The sequence below is a fragment of the Poecilia reticulata genome, linkage group LG11 (genome assembly GCF_000633615.1).
Source record: "Poecilia reticulata strain Guanapo linkage group LG11, Guppy_female_1.0+MT, whole genome shotgun sequence".
NCBI lineage: Eukaryota > Metazoa > Chordata > Actinopteri > Cyprinodontiformes > Poeciliidae > Poecilia > Poecilia reticulata.
The window spans coordinates 14,085,907-14,107,195 of NC_024341.1; the positions used below are offsets into that span (position 1 = coordinate 14,085,907).

The window sequence follows — 21,289 nt, forward strand, 5'->3', positions numbered from 1 at the left end:
TATATATATATATGTAGGCCCTATGTGTGTGTGTGTCATAGTACCCCCAAGAATTTAAAACTACTTTCACCCCTGGTTGTATGTGTATTTTAAGTTATTGCCAACAAGAACAGACGAGATTGAGTTATTTAGTCATTAAATTGAGTTCTCAAACTAACACGCAAAGTTTGAAACGAGTGTTCGACTAGTTAAAGGTCAGATCCTTGAAAGAGCTGATAAAACGCAGGATCCATGACACTATGCCCACTTTTGAAACAAAGCACAAGGAGCAAACTTCCAATGGTGTGGTGTCCCTGTCGCTTTGGGAGGAGTCTCACCGGTGGGAAAGCCCTTCCTATCAACATTCACTCCTGTCCTTCCTCATTCACTGCGCGGATCTAGAGCAACTCTGCCGCGGCAGCTCGGGAGGATCACTCACCGCCGAGAGGAGCTCTCAGCCCGGGCAGCGAGTACGCGGTCACAGCGCACGCTCCGGAGAGGGGCGGTTTGGGTGGAGCTGCTCTCCGATCTGTGGAATGTGACACTCGGACGAGAAAGGAGGCCCGAGTCGGTGGATTGAAGTCGGTACAAAGACGAGAGAGGGAACAAGTTGTGCTGCAAGTGAGGAGGTACGGACTGGAAAACTGTGCCATCTGGGTCAAAGCAACTATTTACATGGAGTGGCTATAGTACTCTAACTATACCATCTCTACCTATACGATCTGCTATATTCTGTTCTCTCTCTCTCTCTAAATCATATTACTTTTTTCCAACGTTAACTTTTATTCTAGCTTGTTTTTTTTTCATTTTATTTTATGCAAGCAGAATAAACGTGAAATGCAGCCAACTTTCCGCAACAACGGTCTGCATTTTCTAGAGGATTAAGTCATCCAGGTAGCTGCTGTGCATTGCAAAACCTGAGCAGTGTTGGTACAGTCTGATCTGACAGAAGGCTCAGTGTTGCCCGTTACCAACACACTGTGCTGTTCTTTCATCCAGGCCACTGAAGGCAGAAAAAAACAAACTTGTAGAAATAACATGACTCCTCTGTTATTTAGCATGCAGACGCTGTAGGAGAAGCAACACAGAGGCGGTGGAAAGCTGTTAACCTGTTAACATTATGCACTGATAAAAGATATTTCCAGTAATCAGTTTTGTAATTCCTTTTTTTTAATCACTTTCTAATTAGAAGTTATAAATAAAGCTATTATCTTCCTACTTTCCAGATCAACTGGAAAGGAGAAAACAAAGGTCAGTCATAGAGCTGCCTTTGTCTGCATCACAATCTACAAAACAGTCAAATCCTCCTGGTTGAAGGACAGAAGTATCTATAAATAAAACCCAACTAAGAAGAATTACACAATATACTATAGCTCTCAAACTTAATATTTAAGAAAAGCTGATTTTCCTTTGTGTTAGATTCTTAAATCATTAATTTATCGCAACTATAGGAACCTTCATTAATTCATCATAATTCACTTGTGATGACTTCATTATAATATCAATAGAAAAACAAAATGACCAATGTTGATATTTTAAACTGTCTTTAGCATCTTATTTTAGTGTTTAGTGCTCTTAACATTACTAATAGCTGTTCTGTTGTGTATTTCCCTACAAGAGAAGCAACATTTCCGTGTAAAACACTTTCCATCCTGGACAAAGTTGGATTTCGCTAAATGATAAAATAGATCAGCTTTGTGGTAACACGTTTAGCTTCCTGGTATACTTCTGGTAGTTTGTATTAGATTGACTGAACTGTAGACATGCCTCTGTAGACAATAGTTTTCTTCTAACTTCATTTTGAAAAACCTCATCGATGCTGAAAATAACCGAGTCTTCTGTGCTCTGTAACAACTTCCTCACCGGAGAGGGTTGCTATCGGTAATACTAGAGCGGGAAAAAACATTGGATTTTTAGTTATCAAATTTTTATTAATCGAACAGAGGCAGGAAATCAGAAATTTCCGTCACAAGACCTTTTCTCAGTGCATCTCTAAATAAGCAGATACATTTTATTAGGATGTCTCATAGCCTGTTTGAACAATGCTTTGCATGCTGTGGTGTTCTTTGTGATGGGCTTAGCAGAGATTCCAACCTTTTGATTATAGAGCCCTTTCTGTTAAGCAAGGAAGACTGGTTTGCAGACTCCCAATAGTAGTTTAACTGCGTGCACATAACCGTTCAGTTTTATAGCTTTTATCCTCGATTCAGCCAGAGTGAGTCACTGTGCAGGAATAGCCTGAACATGTGGTTGTAATTTTGAGTTAAAAAAGCTCTTAAATTCCAGCTCTCTTCAGTGTGTGCGTGTCTTAATTGAATCTTGTCACATTTCCCACACGGCAGCGGTTGCATCTCATTGATTAGTGTGTTCTCTTTCGCATTTGTGTCAAAAAAAAAAAAAAAAAAAAGTCAAAGTATATTTACAGTTTATTTTTGAGGGCTAATGTGCTTTAGGAAGAGAGGAGCTGGAAAAAAACAGAAATACTTTCATGCGCCGGCCGCTAAGTTTTCCATTCAAGCTGACCGCAGGCCTGAAGGCAGTTGGAACAGATGAGGCACTTCAGAGGACCTGTTTTTCTAGCCTAAAACGGGATGGGATGCGAACCTCTGAGTGCTGTCACATTCAATACGTGCTCATCTGTCTTTGAACCGTCTTTTGTGCTCCACTCATCAGCCGCGTTGAGGTGTGATGATCTGCAGAGAGACAAGAGAGGCACTGTGTGGATTTATCTCAGTTTGTGTACATTACTCCGACAACAATGGAAAAACTGTGGCGTCCTGAAACGAGCAGCAGAACTTCACAGCCTCCAAAACCTGTTCTCAGGTATTCTGTTCTTGCTCCGTTCACGACGAGTTATAACACCTGGAATGAACATGCCGGATCAAACCCGGTGTTTGCTCAGCGAGGCGTGTTCAGGTAGAGAGCGATACTTCTTGAGAGTTTGTGTCTCTTCAACCTTTGTTTAACTCACTCTCCGCCATCAAGACCGGCTCAATTTAGTGGTTTGTTTTTGTCATCTCATGCAGGGATGTTGAAAATGAACCACTGACACATTAGCAGTGTCTGCTGCAGTGTTTTGCTGCTGGTTTAGTGTTTCACCCCAGCTTTGTTTACGGTACATTTGCGTTTGGCTTTGCCTCGTGTGGAAAAGCTTCTTACCTGAAGCAGAAATACAGAATCCCAGATTCCCAATGTGTGTCAGTGCTTGCACTTTGGTGCTCACGTCTGTTGCCATAGCAGCAAACAAAGCACTGGTATCTGTTTTGATATCCTACCTGTCATAGCTCCTCTCCTCCACCGCCTCTTCCTGCAGTGATCCACAGGTGATCAGGGTGAAGAAGAAACCATCACGCTCTGTTTGGTATCTTTGTGTTTGATTCAGGCTCTTACCTCATAACCACCTCAGGGCTAACATAATTCAGCTTTACTGCCAGAAATTTTAATAAACTGATGATTAATGAAAATGTCGCGCAAAACGAGTTCCTTTAAAGATCTAAAATTCTTGGAAACAAAAATTTGTCTACTGCAAAGTAGTTTTAGCCTGTTTGTTAATTTAGTACATGGATTAAATTCATGTTAATGTCTATTGAAATGGCTGCATAATAAAGACCATCTCCCACATTGTTTTCCACTGGATTTTAGAAAATTTTGCATCTAAGGAACAACAGGAAAAATTAACAGAGATCTTTGAAGTGACTAAAAGAAAAAAATGCATTTAGACGATGCAAAAATCCACAATGGCATAGTTACACAGTAACTGTTAATATGTGTACCAAGGTTTCAATATCCCTAACTTTTTCCATCATGCTACTCCTGTGGTTTATATTTTTAATAAGTGACTGGAGTTTTCTCCTGCTGTGTGGAGCAAAGTCTGCAGACTGGTGGAGTGTTGCACCCCTAAAAAAACAAGCTGTTGCTGTACAGTATTCTCCAGGCTGGGACAAATCTGTTATTATTTGTCTTTGCTTACAAAAAAGAAAAATATGAACAGTTATGTTGTGAAAAACAGATTCATTATTAAAAAAAATTGTTTTAAAATACAACTGGCAGGCTCAAATCGACATGTCTAGGAAGAAGCTGACTGCAGACTAGCTAACTGAGAAGGTTGTACAATTTTTTTTATATCAACTTAATACACGTGTGTTACTCTATAAAGAATAAAAAGGTAGAAAAGTGAGACAAATATTCTCCCCATTAAGCAATTGAAAACTACGATAAAATTTAAGTGAGCATTTATTTAGTTTTATATTTTCTGCTTAGGTCTATGTGCTAATTGTCAGAATCAAGTGTTGCATTATTTCAGTACAAATAATTTCTGTAGTGTTTAAAATCAAAGTACTGTTGTACTGTACTTTTTTATCAATGTATGTAGACGATGTTATACAGTTTTGTTTTAAATTGTTGTACTAATACATGTTTGTTATTATGTAAGAAATCTATTACCAGCCAATGCCTATATGAAAAATGTAATCATCATTCAAATGACTACAAAAACTTTATTTAGGGTAAATGGATCAATTCATTTTAAACCCGCACTTTTACTTTTTCTACTTGTAGTCAATAGAAATTTTAGCAAGTATTACATAACCTATTTTTTTATTATTATTTTATCACTCTTCTGTTTAAATAAAAAAATTATTATAACTTCATGACAGAACTTTAATTTTTTAGATGTTACGGTGCATTTAGTGAATAACAAAAATGTTAAGACATATGATTACTTGATAATAATTATGAAAAAGGTAACTGAATACAATGTCTGCAACGATACCTGTAATTTGAGGGTGCTGACAGCTAGTTTAAGGCTGTTATGTTACATAACACGGTTGTTAATTTGAGGTTTGCACACTCCAAGCACGATATTTTTTCAGTTTGTGGTTGTCATTCATTTCCTGCAGCATGTGTTTGCATTCAAAACAACAAAGCGTCTGTAGCTTATCGTAAGATTTAGAGTAAAATCAAATAAATAAATTAGGTGATTTTTATCTTTGAAAGTAAGCAGGGACATAGAACCAAGAAGCAGTTAGTAATAATAGTAATAAGTAAGAAAAAGAAGAAGAAACGGACTAACTTTCATGGCCTGAAATAAGTGAATAAAGAGGAAGTGAGCCATTTTTCTCATGTACGAATCACAAAGCTGCAGTTTGTATTTGCATCCTCTGGCCAAGCCACACCAGGCTACTGGATGACTCACCAGTCCACTGAGTCAAGTGGATTCTTCCACTGTTTGTGGGTTAGGACTTGTACCCTCTGCTATCACCACAACCAAGCCCTGAACTGTTCCTGAAAGTTTACACAGAGCGCATTATCCATACTTTTATAACAGGTACAGTCCCTCCCAGCCTGAGCCGATCATGTCACACCCTGATAATTTCACCAGACTTCCAGTTAGTCTGAGAAAATAAGAACACTTTCATAAGTTTCTCCAGACTACCTGTTGAGACCATGTGCTTATTTGTGGAAAAATAAGCACATGAGATTTAACTTGATTAAAATTTTGCTTTAAAAGTGCAACTCATATGGTCTACAAGCTTAACAGTAAGGGAGACATTGTTCAAGCCTGAAATGATTGTCAAAGTTTATCATTTTTCTACTTATCAAAGAAATAAACACAATCTTGAAAGTAGTGGTCACATCTACTTTATCTTCTTGTTTTGAACATTAGGAATCTAATCACTGACACTGATTATGTCAGTAACGTTGAACTTGAGGAAAATAAATCATGCTCACATTAGGTAACAAGTAAGTTAAAAGTCATGGGACAGCTTAAAAAAGAGTTTTCTTGCAGCAACATACTTTCCTCGGCAAGGCCTAGCAACTAGCAACATGAAGCATGACGCACCGGCATGACAAGTTCATTTAGCAAACGTAAGAACGGACTTGTCTATACACCTCCTCATACCTTTCCCACCATTCCCCACGCCTCTTTTAGGTCCTTTATCCCTCCGTCTTCCTTCCATTGTATCTTCTTCCTCCTGCTGTTTCTATGTCCAAAGACCTGTTTACATTTATTCTACAAGCCAAATCCTGATGGAGTTAATCATTAGCATTATTATGTGATTGTTTTATTGCCAAGTACAGGTATGGTGTTCATTGAAACAGACTTAACACGTCAAAGTCTGTAACGAAAATTTCAAAATGTGATTCTTAATCTGTTTATTTGATTTTGATCAAATTCCCAAATTTAAGGTAATTCAAGAGGGAATGAGTCACAAGACTGACATTTCTTTACTTGACTAAATTAAATTAGATCTCATCCCGGCAATGAAAAATCTCATAGCAATTATCTTGTATAGCTGTTAGTTATCTTGAATAAAACTGGGATCATATGAAGTTACCTTTAATCGCCTGGCATTGATTTACTAACAACAGTTGCTTTGTTTGCTGTAGGAAACATGCCCGCTTGTGCATCCTAACACAAAGCTGCCTTTCTCTCATAAGGGATTTCTAATTGAATTACTGTATTGTTTGTCATTAATGCGGGAGTGGAGTGTTATTACAGTGAGAGCAACCACAATAGGAAGGTGATCTAAATACAGGAAAGCATCTATTTCTTTTTGGACCAGGGTGCTTTCATGTTTTCTCTCGAGATTCTAAGGCTCCTAGCTAACTCTGCTGCCCTTTCTTGTTTCTACCTTTCCTGCAGAGGCTTTTCATTTGACTTTTGACCGCACCCAGTCCAACAATGCCGCACCGGTCACAGAGCTCATCGGTTGGTGATAATCCACTTGACCCAAACTATCTACCGCCACACTACCGCGAGGAGTATCGTCTAGCTATTGATGTTCTGATTGAACATGACATACAGGTAACAGTTACAATTCTTTTGTATTTTCCATAATGTGAGTAATGTGTCAAAACAGATGCGGGGCCATAGAACAACATTTGTCTTTTGTAGTGTTTGATACTTTTATGTTTTATATCAAACCAACAAATTATCATGCAAAACTAAAAATCAAAGTAAATACAATGACAGTTTTCAATTTACGATTTTGTTTATGAGGGGAAAAACATAATTCAAAGAAATGGACCCTTTGTTAAATGATGCATTAACTGCAATTAAACATTTTTCAGACAATCGGTTTGAATTTTACTTGCCACCCCTTGTCATTTTACAGATCTGATTACAGTCAGAACTGTAAAAGGCTAATTACCAGTTATTGATGTCACCAAAAGTTTGTGTAGATTTCTTTTTCCTATAAGAAATTAAATCTGTATTACAGTTATTTTTTTCTACAATATTGAAATGTTACACAAAAACAGAAGTAAACGGTAAGGGTCCAATTTACAGTACTGTAATGCTTTTTTATTTTTATCATTCACTGAACTTGTTTGTGTTGTTGCACCAGGGCTACTTTGAATTCCTCCAGACGTCAGATTTGGTGGGTTTCCTGTCCCAGTCGGAAATTGAATACATCAAGTCCACACTGCAGGGACCCAGCCAGTCCTCGGGTGCCCCTGAGCTTACATACTATGAGGGAGGGCAGGACGCCGAGGGCTCCTCTGACACCTACTGGCCACTGCAGTCTGACACGGCTGCGCCAGGGCTGGACCTGGGATGGCCGCTTCCGCAGCACAGCTTTATTGGGCCCACAGAGGTCACCACTCTGGTCAACCCCTGCGACTCAGAAACGCCCAGCATTAAGGAGCAGGCCAGGAGACTCATCAAAAATGCACGGCATGTAAGTATAAACACCAGGGTGCAAGAAAGATAGATGTTACAACGTGCAGGCTTGATTTACGTATTTATACTTTAAATACATGAATGTATTAGGAAGCACATTTGTAGCCTGGGTGGGTTTGTGTCAGGGTATGATGTATTTGTTTCAGTGCTGTCCTATCAGTATGCATCCCATAAGGCAACTGTTATTTCTGAAAAAGAGAAAAACTGGTTGATAAAGCCCTGCCAGGTACAGTTGTGTACTCTGACTTGTTAGTTTGAACTCTTTTTTTGTTTTGTCTACCTCTGGCAACGTTTCCACCACTCCCTTTTAGTGAAATTTCCAACTCACTGGCCGTCAGCTAAATTAAAAATATGATTAGCAGCAGAATGACTGCCAAATGTGACGAGCAGTCAAACTCGTTGGTCTGAAGGATCGTGCCTTTATTTGTCATACGTTTCTGTCTGAATTTACAGCGTTCTGAGCTGTGTCTCGCAGGCGTTTACTTTTAGCAACTCTCCTGAAGTCAGTGCCTCAGCATGCTCATGTAGGAATGACAGCTTGGAAATAAAATGAGTCACCCTGCAAACCTTATGTAAAGTTAGTGCGGCAGATATACTGAGTGTAGTCAAATGTTCATGGAATGTCTATTTTGTTTCAAGTCTTTTATTAAGAGTTGAAACTTAAGTTGGATTAAAAAAAAACGTGTCAAGTCAACAAACAGGAAGCAAGGCCATCTAGATAAATACAAATATTCAAATAAAGAAAGTCCTGGCTTAGTTCACCAATTTTTACTAATACTTTATCATTTCTTCCTTTCCAGCTCGAACTTCATACATTTTAACACACCATTTCATACTACCTAACCGTACACAGCAGTGTTTTTCTTTTCAGTTTTGTTCGTAGTGAATTATCTGACTATAAAAATGGTCAAATCTTGTTTATACCTAGTTGTATATTTTTATCTGAAAATCTCACTTTCTCTGTTGTTTTGTCTTTAACAAAAATGGGTATGACTTGACCAAAACTACAAAGCGTCAAATGACAGGGACCTATATAGTCCTGTTAGAGGACGGGTTTAAGAAACTGACTATACAATAATCACGTGTCCCTAAAATAAGTGTGTTTGTTCTTGCGTCTAGGTTATCGCAATTGTGATGGACATGTTCACAGATGTTGACATTTTCGGTGACCTCTTGGAAGCAGCAGGACGCCATGTTCCTGTTTACATTCTACTTGATGAGAGGAATGCTCCTCACTTTGTCAATATGGTTATGAGCTGCAAAGTCAACCTGGACTTAATACAAGTGAGTTTCAGGTTTCATTACATTCCACGTGTCTTTTCTCACATTTTTGTCTTTTTACCCTTTGCAAAATTTTACACATGGTGTGCACTAACAGGTAAAATGTTCATTTTCTAGATGATGCGCGTCAGGACTGTTGCAGGAGTAACATACTACTCTCGGACAGGGAAATCGTTTAAAGGACAGGTGAAAGATCGTTTTCTCTTGACTGACTGCCGGGCTGTCCTCAGTGGGAACTACAGGTATGTTAATAATATCATTTAATTATGTTGTAGTTATTTAAAAACGCTAAGACTTTCTCTTTTGTCTATTTCTAGTTTTATGTGGTCGTATGAGAAGATCCACCGATGCATCGCACACCTCTTCCTTGGAGAACTGGTCACTACTTTTGATGAGGAGTTTCGTATTCTCTTTGCTCAGTCAGAGCCTCTGATTATTGATCCATCCAGTGGACCACTCACAATTCCTGATCCGGGCACCAGCAGCTACAAGAACACCCAGTTTGGTTTAAAGAGGTCACAGTCTTTACGTAATCCTGGTTTCAGGAGACAGCCTGAGATGCATTCAGCCTTCCCATATGGGGAGTTAGATCGTAACACTTCACTGCCTTTCCGGAGGAATGACACGTTTCGTCACACCCTGGAACCGAGTGCAGGAATAACGATAGGAAAATATTCTCAGCAACAGTTTCGCCTCCAGCAGTCATACCTGGAGCAGGGAAAGTCCATTGTGTCCAGGCAGATGGAGTTGAGTTCAAGTGCCTTCAAGAGACATAGCTACGCTGAAGGGACCCAGGAAAATTATTCATCTTCACGACAATACATGAAGCACAGAGTAATGAACAATCTGGATGAAACAGATTTTCACAGGTAATTGATTTTAAAATGCACATTGTTTCAGTATTTTATTATTTTAATTCATCTCATGTACTATAATTTGTGCAGAAATGTCTGTACATTGACAACTAAGTCAACTATAAAGATCAATGGGTTTTTTTTTTCAGAGAGCAAATTTCAAGTAGCCATTACTACAGTGAAGGCCCTGGTCCTGGTTCTGGCCACGGACACTACGACAGACTTCGAGCCCATCATCACCTTCCCATTGACCAGTATTCAGAATCAAGTTTTCACTCAGACCGGGAGCCTCCACCTGGAATAAGGGACTACTTTTCATCTGAGGACCTGAGAGGACCAGAAGGGCTCCATGCCCCACATGTAGCTGGGCGATATGGAGGAGGATCCGCTAGTCAGAGACCAACCATAGGACAGGCTTACGCTTGTCAGCGTTCACCGACACATTTACACCCACCTGAGAAAGGACATTTTCAAAAGCAGTCTGATCAAGAGTACGACCAAGATCCAAGTGTAAAGCAAGGTATGAGGAGTTGGAGAATCCACTCATATCTGAGTACCTATGAGGATGGTGGAGAAGAAGGATTGCCTCAGCCTATGGGTCATGATGCGTTTGAGGATCCCCCGCCTGGTGAGCAATTAGGTTCATGTGAAAATTTAGCTTCACACTTTAGACTAAAGGATCCACCAACTGTGCCGCCCAAGCCCAGACCAGATATACTGAAACCCCGCTTTGGAAAGCCAAAATTACCTGACAGCAACAATCAAGACTCTACCCCAACAGCAAGCAATGATGTGCTTCCCTCTTTCAGTGATTGGAGGTCTTCTGTTTTGGAAAAAAGAGACAGAATAGTAGAAAGGGAAAAGGAAAGGGAGTCAGAGAGGGGTTCAACGAGGAATACTGCAGAAGATTTGGAGGTTAAGGAAGCTCCAGATATCTTTTTGTCCAGGCATGAATCAATCCGCTCTCGCGTGAACCCTCTCCTCCAGCGTAGCTCTCGTCTGCGCTCCTCGCTTATATTCTCATCTTCCAAAGCAGAGATGCACAGTGGCAGTCTAGGTCTAAAACCAGCGACTGAAGAAGATGACCAGTTAGATACGATACGCACTTCCTCCCTTGTGGCCCAGATTCTTGAAAAGAGAAGGTCTTTCTCTCGTGAGCCTTTTGAGTGGCGAAAGAAAGCTGAAGATAAAGACAATGTAAAAGAAAAGGAAGAGCGAGAGGAAAAGGTAAAGGAGAAAGAGAAAGAAAATGAGAAGAAAGAGCAACAGAAAAAGGAACAAGAAAATAAAAGTCAGATTACGGAAAAAGAGGAAACCCATAGTACTAAAAAAGAAGAAAAAATAGTGAGTGCTGAGACAATTAAAGTCAAACCCTCAGTAAATGTAAATGACCCAGCTAGTAGACTACAGTATTTTAAAGATTTGGAGAACAAGAGAAAAGCCTCAAAAATGGAGACAGAGCAATCTCAAAAAGCCTTAGAGCCTGCTGAAAAAAAGCCAGACCTTTCTGAGAAGGTCCCTTTGTGTCCAGACACAACTCCTCCAAAAACCTCATCTGTAGCCGTCACTTCGACAGAACAAGAACCCAAGAAGCCAGACATCGCAGCAAAACTGGCAGAGCTCTCTCGCAGAACTTCAGTAAGTTCAGTCAAGCCTTCATTAATAACCCCAAAGCCTTTTGGAAGTTCCCTGAAGCTTTCAGAGACATTGCAACTTCACAAAAAGGAAAATGAGACAGAGAGTCAAAAGAAAGACGACCTCAAGTCTCTAAAGCCTCCTCCATCACCTAAGTTATTCAGGAAAGATCAGCTGAAGATTAAGTCCCTGTCCCTGAATCCTCGTCGCATCTCTTGTGATGATGTTCTAACAAAAGATGCAACAGATGCTGAAAAGAGTGAAATGAAAAAGAATCGCTCTCACAGTTCTTCAACGCTACCACATGAAGAGTCTAAAGAAGGACTGCACAAAGGTATGGGATCTAATACTTCGCTAAATACAATTGGTGAAGGAAAGGGTGATGGTAAGACACTTGAATTCCTGAAGAAACAGACTCAGAGGTTAAAGGGGTTCCTGGGGCCAAAGGATAAAGAGAAGAAAGCCTCAGGAGACGACAGGGGCATGAGCACTGTCATGGAGGTGGCTGACGACTCAAGCAAAAAGGGCTCCTCAGCAAAGGTCACAACATCCGCGACTACCGAACAACCCGCCACAAACCACAAAGAATCTGCTGGGAAATCATCTTCATCCCGCTACCAGGCCTCAGGAAACTCAGCTTTGTACAGCAGCAACCTGCGAGATGACACTAAAGTCATTCTGGAACAAATCTCAGCGAACAGCCAGAAAAACCGCCAGGAGCGAGAAGAACCCGGAGGGGACAAAGACAGTGGTGCCATGGACAAAGGTCAAGAGACACAGAACCCCTTTAAGAAAAATCGATTTCTGCGACCACAAAGCAGCAACCAGGAGAGGGAAGGGCTGCTGAAGAGGATAGAGAGCCTGAGGAAGGAGAAGAAGGTCTACAGCCGTTTTGAGGTAGTTAATGCCACCAGCACTGATGGCAAAAAAATATAGTTAAGATAAATATAGATCATCTTGTCAGCGTTCTGAATCATAAAAATAAACCAATGTTTAGATGTAGAAATATTCTGTTTTTCATTATCTGTTAATTTGAAATGTTTGTACATAGACTATATAGTAACAAGAATATAGTTAATTTTACTAAAGATAATTTTATTTTGGTGAACAAGCTAATATGTTCTGCCTGGTATATACAGTGCTGTGAAGAAGTTCTTGCCCCCTTTTGAGGTTTTTTACACATTTGTTTGATTGACACACTTATTGTTCAGATCATGAACTAATCTTAACGTTAACATCCGACAATGATAACCCAAGTAAATACAAATATAATTTTTCCAATGAGGACTTCATGTGAAGAAGCTAATGAAACTCACAAAGGATAAAGAGATGTCTCTTTCTCATTGTTTATGTACTGAGAAAATTCAGGCATGCAGATCTTGTTCTGGATTCTTTTTTAACCAACTGGATAAATAGTTTAGACTCTCCTGTTTTGGTGGACAGGCTTTTCTCCTGTGACAATTAACCATGATTCCACATTTCCACCATTTTGTGGATAATGGCTCTCATTGTGGTGCACTGGAATCCTGATAGGATTGTTTTTCTTCTGTTCTTAAGTTTCTTTCAATTGGATCATAATGTATTGCTTTGTGAGATCTTTTAGAATACTCTTTGTTGTCAGACAGGCTCTATGTAAAGGATTTAACTAGACCAGAATTACTCACTTGTCTGGGAGTAGTCAATCCTGTTTAAAGTTTAACCCAGTAATACAAAAAATATGGTTAATCACAGGGCTGCGCAGTTGGTAGAGCTGTTGCCTTGCAGCAAGAAGGTTCTGGGTTTGATTCCCAGCCTGGGGTCTTTCTGCATGGAGTTTGCATGTTCTCCCTGTGCATGCGTGGGTTCTCTCCGGGTACTCCGGTTTCCTCCCACAGTCCAAAAACATGACCGTCAGGTTAATTGGCCTCTCCAAATTGCCCCTAGGTGTGAGTGTGTGTGTGCATGGTTGTGTGTCTCTGAGTTGCCCTGTGACAGACTGGCGACCTGTCCAGGGTGTACCCCGCCTCCCGCCCAAAACGTTGGCTGGAGATGGGCACCAGCACCCCTCCCGACCCCACTGAGGGAAAAGGGTTCAAGAAAATGGATGGATGGATGGTTAATCACGGGATCATCATGATTTACCAACTGGGACAATTATATTTTCAGCCAGTGTTTGTTTGGACAGATTTTGTTCCTTTATTAAATGAAATCATTTAAAATGTCCCTTTTGTATTTACGTTGATAATCTGAGACATTCAAATTGTTTGTTTACCTGAAATAACAAAACTTTATGAAAAACAAACATACCCCAGAAATAATCTGTAAGGCGGCAGTACCTTTCACAGCACTGTATAGAAAGGTTCTGGCACAATTTCAATGTATTCTTACCAAATATAACTTTTTAATTTACCACACAGGATTGCATAAGTAGTAAAGTTTCACTTTAGTGAAAGCAAGCATACAGGAGAAGAAGTAGAAAAAGGGCAGACACATTAATTTCACTGTTATCCTTGTTGCTTTGTTAACAGATGGGGAATAGCCTGGCATAACGAAAGATGGAGGACCGGCCTTTTATATGCAGACTATTTATGCAAGACGATCAAAAACAGCCATTGCCAACTTGTGCCAACAACAATCCATCACTCCACAAAGCACTTCTGGTGCAAGAGCTGCAGCCTTTTCTTATACAAAGAAGTAATAAAACTTGAAAAGACGATATTGAAAATGCTGAAAAAAAAAACTAAAGTCATTGGGTTTGGAATGTGTCTCCTTGCCAAGAACCGGTACTACTTTCTCCTTATATGGTGACTGAAAGACAAAAGTGACTACTTGCACACTGACAGCATTGGCTAATGTTTCACCACACAGATAAAAAGGTAGGCTGTTTCGCATAAACCAAGCCTGTATGAACGTGACAGGGGAACTTGAAGATGAAAACAAAGAGACTGCACATGTTTCACCAGAAAAATAAGTTTTTTAAACATGCCAGTTTAAAAAAAAAAGCACCACAGTATTCTGCAGTAAGTATACAGTACCAGTGTTGTGAGTTCATGGTAATGTTTGTGTGCCTGGGACTAGTTTGTAGATAAACATGAGAGAGTGTCCTTGTGGTTTCATCATGTGCCAATGGCTCATCAAGGCCATTACTAAAGTAGGAGAGTCAATGCAAGCCCAAAGAAATAAAGATGTGGGTAGTACTGAGAATGAAGTTGTGGGAAGTGCTGTTGGAGTAAAGAAAATGAGGTGTGCAAATATGTGGGGTTTTATAAACTCAAACTGCATTAGCAAGCCTGGGTTTTTTTGATAAAAGTCAAAGCTGTAGCAAAGTCTACCTTTCCATTAAGGTGTGGACCCACTGTTTAGGGCTAAAGATGTCAAATAACCATTCAGGGAGGGGATTTCGGTCAGAGTACTTGACTAATGAATGCGTGCTGTCCTTTGTTTTATGTAAATAAAAATGTAAATCATTTACAGTTGCTCTGAGTCACTGTAAAACATTTTATTAGCATGTTGTTTATTTTGGGGGTGGGGGGATTTCAATAAGGCATTACTTCTAAAGGAAACCAAGAGAAAGACGTTTGGGTGTATTGCAGTTCTGGAGCAAAGCCATGCCAGCTTATATAACTCGTTTTACTTCTAACGTCCACGCCCTAAGCAGGACTCCTATCTATTTTGTTAAACTGACCACAGTTGAAAAGGAGACTGAGGTGTATGTGTGACACTTTAAGACGGCATCAAACTATTTTGTGTTTTTGTAGAGTATGTCTCAAACTTGGATTTACTCCTGAGGGATGATTTAAAGTTTACATGGTTTTTGTTTTAATGTACATATTTATATATAAAAAGTTTTGTTCATGTTTTGCATTGTAAATGTATGCACTGCACTGGACTCATTTTTGTTAAATATTATCGACATCACTGAGGGCAAACCAGTTGCACAGGGTAATTGTGCTCTTTGTTTTTAAACATTTAATAGTGTTACACTGTTTTTAAAATATGCACAAAAAAAAGGATTTAATTAAATATTTTAAACTCATTTGAGTTGTGGTTCTGTGTATATAAGCAGGTCTGTATATAAATTGAATTTTGTAATTACAGGCTTTCAAGTTTCTTTTTTTGTTGATGAAGAAAAATCACAAAATTGCAACTGTTAAATTTTTATATGGAATGCTTGCGTAGATATAACCTCAGCATAGAATATCTTAATACAGATCAAAAAGTTCAAAATTTTTCAGATTTAAAGCAAAAACCACATAAAGGTTATGAACAATTTAGATAATAAATGTGGTTAAATCTCAGACTGAGTCAAATAAGTACTTAAAAGCAGCAGTGAAAAACATATAAGTTGACTGTTTAAGACCATCTCACTCAGTAAATCTTTACGTAACAATTACATAAAGGAAATGTAACATTTCCATTGAGCCTGGTCCCTGAGCAAGAGACCAGGCTCAAAGCAATACAAAGAACTGGTCACTCTAAATCCCCAAAACTAGACACAAGTCATTCGGTTTACTCATGAATCTGTGCATCTTCAGTCTCAAACTGGTTCTGTTTCTTCGCCGCCTCTAGCTCTTCGTCCAGTTTGTGCAGCTGAGCCAACTTCACTTGTTCTATCACAACCACACAACAAACAGTTCAAACACTACATGCTTGCATATAAAAAAAGAAAGAAAATCATGGTGCTCACAGATGACTGTGGGAAAAACTCAAGAGAACACTTACCAGCTGATGACAGCTGATGTTTTATGTCTTCAGCTTTCTTCAACTCATCTGGGAGTCTCTTTGGATTCTAAAAAATTTTTTTTGTTTCAGTTATTTACTGTTTCTAATAAACAGAGAGAGGAAATAAGGAAAACTTACAAAGGCATAGTCGAGTTGCTTGTGCTCTTCTATCAGTTGCAGAAGTTGGTTTTCGAATCTCAGTCTGTTGAAACCAGGTTGCTTTATTGAGTTATTATGGTAATATTTTTAGTCAATTTTTCTGAATGGAATTAATTATCACATTATGACAAGCTACCGCAGTTTCCTGTGTTTCAGCTTCACTTCCTCGATTTCACATCTGTATCGTTCCAGCAATTCCTCGCTCGTCTTGTTCTGCTTCAGCTGCCTGCAAAACACATTTTAGCACATTGAAGATATTAAAAGCATTATTTTAATATAAACTAAATGAAATCATAAAGCATTCTAAAGTATTACTTCTCTTTCAGTCACCATATGTTGACTTACAAAAGCTTTTGTGAAAAAAAGAGGGTAAAACCGTTTATGATTAGTTTAACATTTTTCATAATTACGACTTTCTAAAACAAGTATATTATACAGGCTGTAAATACATAACAGATGATCAGGTCATCACAGGTTTAACATTAGACACACATTCTTCAGGTCAAATTAGAATATCTAATTAACCCAACGTGGATATTTTTAACAATGAGAGGAAGCTGAGGTAGCCGAAGGAAATTCACAAGCACTGGGGAAAACGTGCAAACTTCCCAGGTCTGCATGGCTCAGATTCCATCCTCAGACCTTCTTGCAGGAAGGTGACAGGTAATAGCATCATGGCGCCTCGGTGCCTTTGTCTTGCAGCTTTCCTGCAACAATTCCTACAAACCATCTGTCTTCAAAGGGAAGAGTTAAAACAAAGCGCGTCACACCACCCATTGATGTATCTTAGGACAATGCTGGACGGCAGGAAATTCCAGCATTTTGCCATCAGATGGTTAAGGAAAATGAAAGCAACAAAGGAGGCCAAACTGGTTGGACATATCTTTGTACAACGGAAAGATAATGATCCAAACCAAAAAATACAAATGATGCCCCTTCATCCAAAACCCGCAGTTTGTTTTGGCATAAAAGTGATGGCAAAAAAAAAGTTATTGAAAACTTCAATGAATAAGCCAACACAAATTCACACCTTTGTATCATGGTAAAGATGCTCAAAAGAAAAGATCATTAAATATGTCCGTTTTGTGAAGAAGTAAAGTATTCACAGATCTCTACTATCAGCTTTGACTCTTGGTGCGATGTTTTTCTCTGAAATTATCTGTTAGTTTTTATACAAAATCTAACCAGAATTGCATCTTCTAATAAGTTTATTTTGTGTCTTTTAGTCCAAAGAATATTTCACCCAAAGTCTTAGGGATCGTCGAGATTTTGTTTTGTTTCGGGACCCTCAGAGGTGATTTCCAAATCCCAAGAAAAGAACAATTATAGCAAAATCTAGACTCATGTCATGTGATTGAGGTCAAACTGTGTTCACAGCCAAACCAACTTTAAAAAGAAACTGGAAGAAGAGTTAAAAGGAAATAAACAATGTAATAATAAAAAGAATTCTAAGAAAGAAGTGGCAACAATTTATCCAGAAGTTAATATAAATGAACCACTATTATAATTGTTATTCTTTTAAAAAGAATAAAGGAAATGTTCCATCCAAAACTCAGAACAACCAGAAAAAGTAAAAATAAGTCTAATTTATGTTCTTCTGTCCGTTCAACAGCAGAGCAGGGGAAATTTAAAGATGCAATTCTTTTGCCAAACCGAAGGGCGGCGCTGTTCGTTTAAAGAATGTAGTTCCACGGTCAAACACAAGGGCGGCGCTGCACATTTAGTTCTCTGATAGGATGAAGACCCTGGGTGCCACATAATAGTGTAATAAATTAATCAAATAAATAAATACATTAATTAATTAAATAAATAAATGTTGGTCTGGATCGTGCCTTTCTTATTTATGTGTGTGCTCCTCATTCATTTTGTATCACAACACCTGCTCAGCTGCTTTCTTGTTGCTTAGTCATAAACACTGACCTTAACTGACCAGGTGAGGCCTGCAGGGCTTCAGATGTTGTCCCAAGTTCTTTTGTGACCTTCTGGGTGAGTTTTCAATGTGACTTTGGAGTAATTTTGGCAGGAAAGCTAGACTTGGGAAATTTTGTCACTATTTCAACTTCTTTAGAAATATCCCTAAAAACCTTTCATGGTGGAGTTTGTTCTTCAATGTCTTTTATCCAACATCTAGCCATGTTGTCAGGCAGGTTGTGTTTTAGGGATTGTGAAATAATAATTTTTAAAAAGTTTAATAATTACAGTTAACTAATTATTTAACAAGATAAAGAATTGTATTTTTGCAAAGGACCTGGTTGCTTTTGGATTAATTTGTTCTCTTAATAAAGAAAATCATCATTTGAAACAAATTTGTATATCTCTGATAATCTTATTCAGATTGAAACATCTGTTTAATAATCTTAAAAACTTTAGTGTATGAATTGCTATCCCTTTCTAGTGACAATGTTGAACTTACCGTTGAAAATTCCTGTTTAGTCTATTTATTTTTCCAAGCTTAAGGCATGAGCAGGGATGTTTTTGAAAGTTTTTTTGGTGTAAAATTACTTTAAAAAAGACACAGACGGCTGAAACAGACAAAAATATTGCCAAGCCAAGCCACCAGCGCTTCACTACATGGTGAATTCCTGCCATCTAGTGGTGGAAATGCGACATACACAGTGATACACATGGGCAGATTTTAAAAAAAATATTTTACTTGTTCAAGTCCTGCTCAGAATCTTCACATTGCAGCTGCAGCTTGCTGGATGCATCTGACAAAAACAAACAAAAAAACCCCCCACAATATTCTGTTAAAGTATAAATGTTTACTAAAGATTACCATATGGTCTCAGGCAAAGAGTTAAATATTAGACAGCAGGATTACAACACTTGACCATTAAAATTGTTAATACAGTGTGCACCTTTCTTATCTTTATGGATTCCTTCCAGTTCATTAGCTTCGGTTTGTACTAATAAACAAGAACAATACATTAGATGACGTATGATCAAAATAAACCTTTACTGTTATTTTAATTCAACAACAGTATGTGGTATGTACAGCTCAGCATTTTAAAATAACTCATGACTGCCAAAGTAAAATGTTAAGGAATGGTTTAGAATCTTACAATCTGCAAGCTCCTTCTGCAAATTATCATGCACAGACTGGGCATCTCTGACTTCCTCTTCAAGTTGTCTCTTCTCTGTTTGAAGAACATGAACGTTAGTGAAACTTTTGCCAGGTATTGTTATTCACAGTTCAAGAATCAGAATGGCTCAAGTAGGGTGTTGCTGTTCCCTACGAGAGGGAGATACTAATCATATCTCATGCACCTCCATTCATCATGCTCTGTAACTCCACGGATGGAGTAACAGGTAAGGATATACCTCACTGACAATACCGTGTAAGTGGCATGTGAATCTTAATATTGTGTGCACAGACCTATCTCACTCACGGTTGCAAGAAATATTTGTTCACTTGTTCACGTTTTTATTTAGTTCATCCGTGTACGTGAATACCCCCTGAGCTTCTCCCAGGTCTAAAAATTGTACGTTTTGACATGTTTTGGTTATATTAGCTTTATTTCTTCTCAATCTGATACGGGAACGTGTCTTCGTTTACATATCGCCATCACAACGTGGATCCTCATTGGTGCAAACCTTACGAAAGATTTCTACAAAATTACAACGAAGAATATAAGCACTTCCTTGTTAAACAAGGCGCTCACTCTTTCAGATACATTCAAGGCCCTTACTTTGTAATTTAAAGGTTTTATTTGGTTAAAAGGAACGAGATTAAACTACCGGATGTGCCGTTCAGCAAAGATCAGCCTATGCGTCAAGATGGTTCCTCCACCAATAAAGCCAACACGGCCAGCTTTCAGTTTCAATTTGTGCAATATGTGAAGAATATCCACTGATCAGACCAACAAAATTAAATAATGATTAAACCAAATTTTAAAAAACGCCAACACAAATTAAAGACATTATAAACCGGTACTCATGCGCGTCATTTCGCAAAAAAAAAAAAAAGGGAAATGCTACACTGGCTTAACTAGCTATAAATGTACGTGTTAAAAACATAAATATATATATAATTTTTTTTTCAGGTGTCAATGGGTGTATATATTTAAATGTAAATTAATAAATATTAACTTTCAATAAAAGTATATCTTGTCCAACAGATGTCGCTATAGTGCAAAAACTAATTAAACGTTTCTGTATCAATGAAAAACGTTTTCTAAATAAATTCTGGTATTTTAAACATATGGAGTAATGAAACCTTACAAAAATATACCTTGTTGAAGCTTCCTTAGCTTGGCCATGAGCTGTTCAATTTTGGGCTCCGGCAAATCTCCACCTGCCAATGTAACAAATTAAATTATTAATGCTACATCTAAACTTTACCTGCATATTCTTATGTTTTACATTGTTTTTATGGTGGGACATTGATCATGTACCCAGTGTTGCATCTTGTAATTAATATGTAAAACATCAAAATTAGAGTCAAGAAAATGTTTTAATTTTCTATAACTTTCTTCCAAATGCTAGCTTAAGATGTTGAAGTAGCCAAGTAGCTTTATGTTGCTCATATTAGCGTCAAATGTAAAACTCCAAGCAGTTCAAGTCGTAAATTAAACTGAATGCATATTTTTAATTTTGTTTTAATGTCTTTATAAATTACTGAACAAATAACATTGTTTTTGTAATATAACCGTTACATTTTAACCAACTGAAAGAAAACCGTTAGCTTAGTTCGGGCTAAATGTGCCATTGAAGCTACAATTCATCCCTAAAATATTTTTACACTGCTAAAAACTATTCACTAATCTGGAAACGACCACATAATAAACTTCTTCCATTAATTATTCGAGTCATACCGCCTTGTTCACTCATGTTTATCCAGCTAGGCCTGTCTCTAGATGGCCGACTGACGTTCCCACTCGGTCTCCGAGTTAGCGGTGGGTCCTGCACGTGTGTCCATATCAAGACGTTTGAATATATTTTAAAACGTCATTTAAAATATCCACTTAATATAAGCCAAGTCATAAAAGCGAATTTA

The 21,289-nt window shown here is 38.3% G+C and overlaps 2 protein-coding genes across 4 annotated transcripts in view; one reads left to right on the top strand and one right to left on the bottom strand.

The window, feature by feature from the left end:
- The window catches only part of fam83hb (family with sequence similarity 83 member Hb), a 29,586-nt gene extending 14,299 nt beyond the window's left edge, over window positions 1–15,287 (top strand). For 2 of the 3 annotated variants that reach the window (XM_008421988.2, XM_008421989.2), the window contains exons 2-8: window positions 6,626–6,787; window positions 7,329–7,661; window positions 8,783–8,947; window positions 9,062–9,186; window positions 9,262–9,813; window positions 9,948–12,330; window positions 13,941–15,287. In XM_008421988.2, coding sequence (XP_008420210.1) covers window positions 6,665–6,787; window positions 7,329–7,661; window positions 8,783–8,947; window positions 9,062–9,186; window positions 9,262–9,813; window positions 9,948–12,330; window positions 13,941–13,961 — 3,702 coding nt within the window. In that variant the 5' untranslated portion in view covers window positions 6,626–6,664 and the 3' untranslated portion in view covers window positions 13,962–15,287. Of the gene's footprint in view, window positions 1–356; window positions 609–6,625; window positions 6,788–7,328; window positions 7,662–8,782; window positions 8,948–9,061; window positions 9,187–9,261; window positions 9,814–9,947; window positions 12,331–13,940 lie in introns of those variants that run through there. The other variant, XM_008421987.2, reaches the window with a different exon arrangement.
- On the bottom strand, window positions 2,388–21,223 carry si:ch211-199g17.9 (synaptonemal complex central element protein 1). The gene is made up of 10 exons (XM_008421982.2): window positions 21,108–21,223; window positions 20,525–20,587; window positions 19,356–19,430; window positions 19,152–19,199; window positions 18,947–19,001; window positions 16,430–16,519; window positions 16,273–16,336; window positions 16,135–16,201; window positions 15,926–16,022; window positions 2,388–2,672 (listed from the first exon to the last, which is right to left on the bottom strand). Exons 1-10 carry the CDS (start codon window positions 21,121–21,123, stop codon window positions 2,561–2,563), a joined length of 687 nt encoding a protein of 228 aa, XP_008420204.1. The 5' UTR covers window positions 21,124–21,223; the 3' UTR covers window positions 2,388–2,560.
- Between the last annotated feature and the right edge of the window lie 66 nt (window positions 21,224–21,289).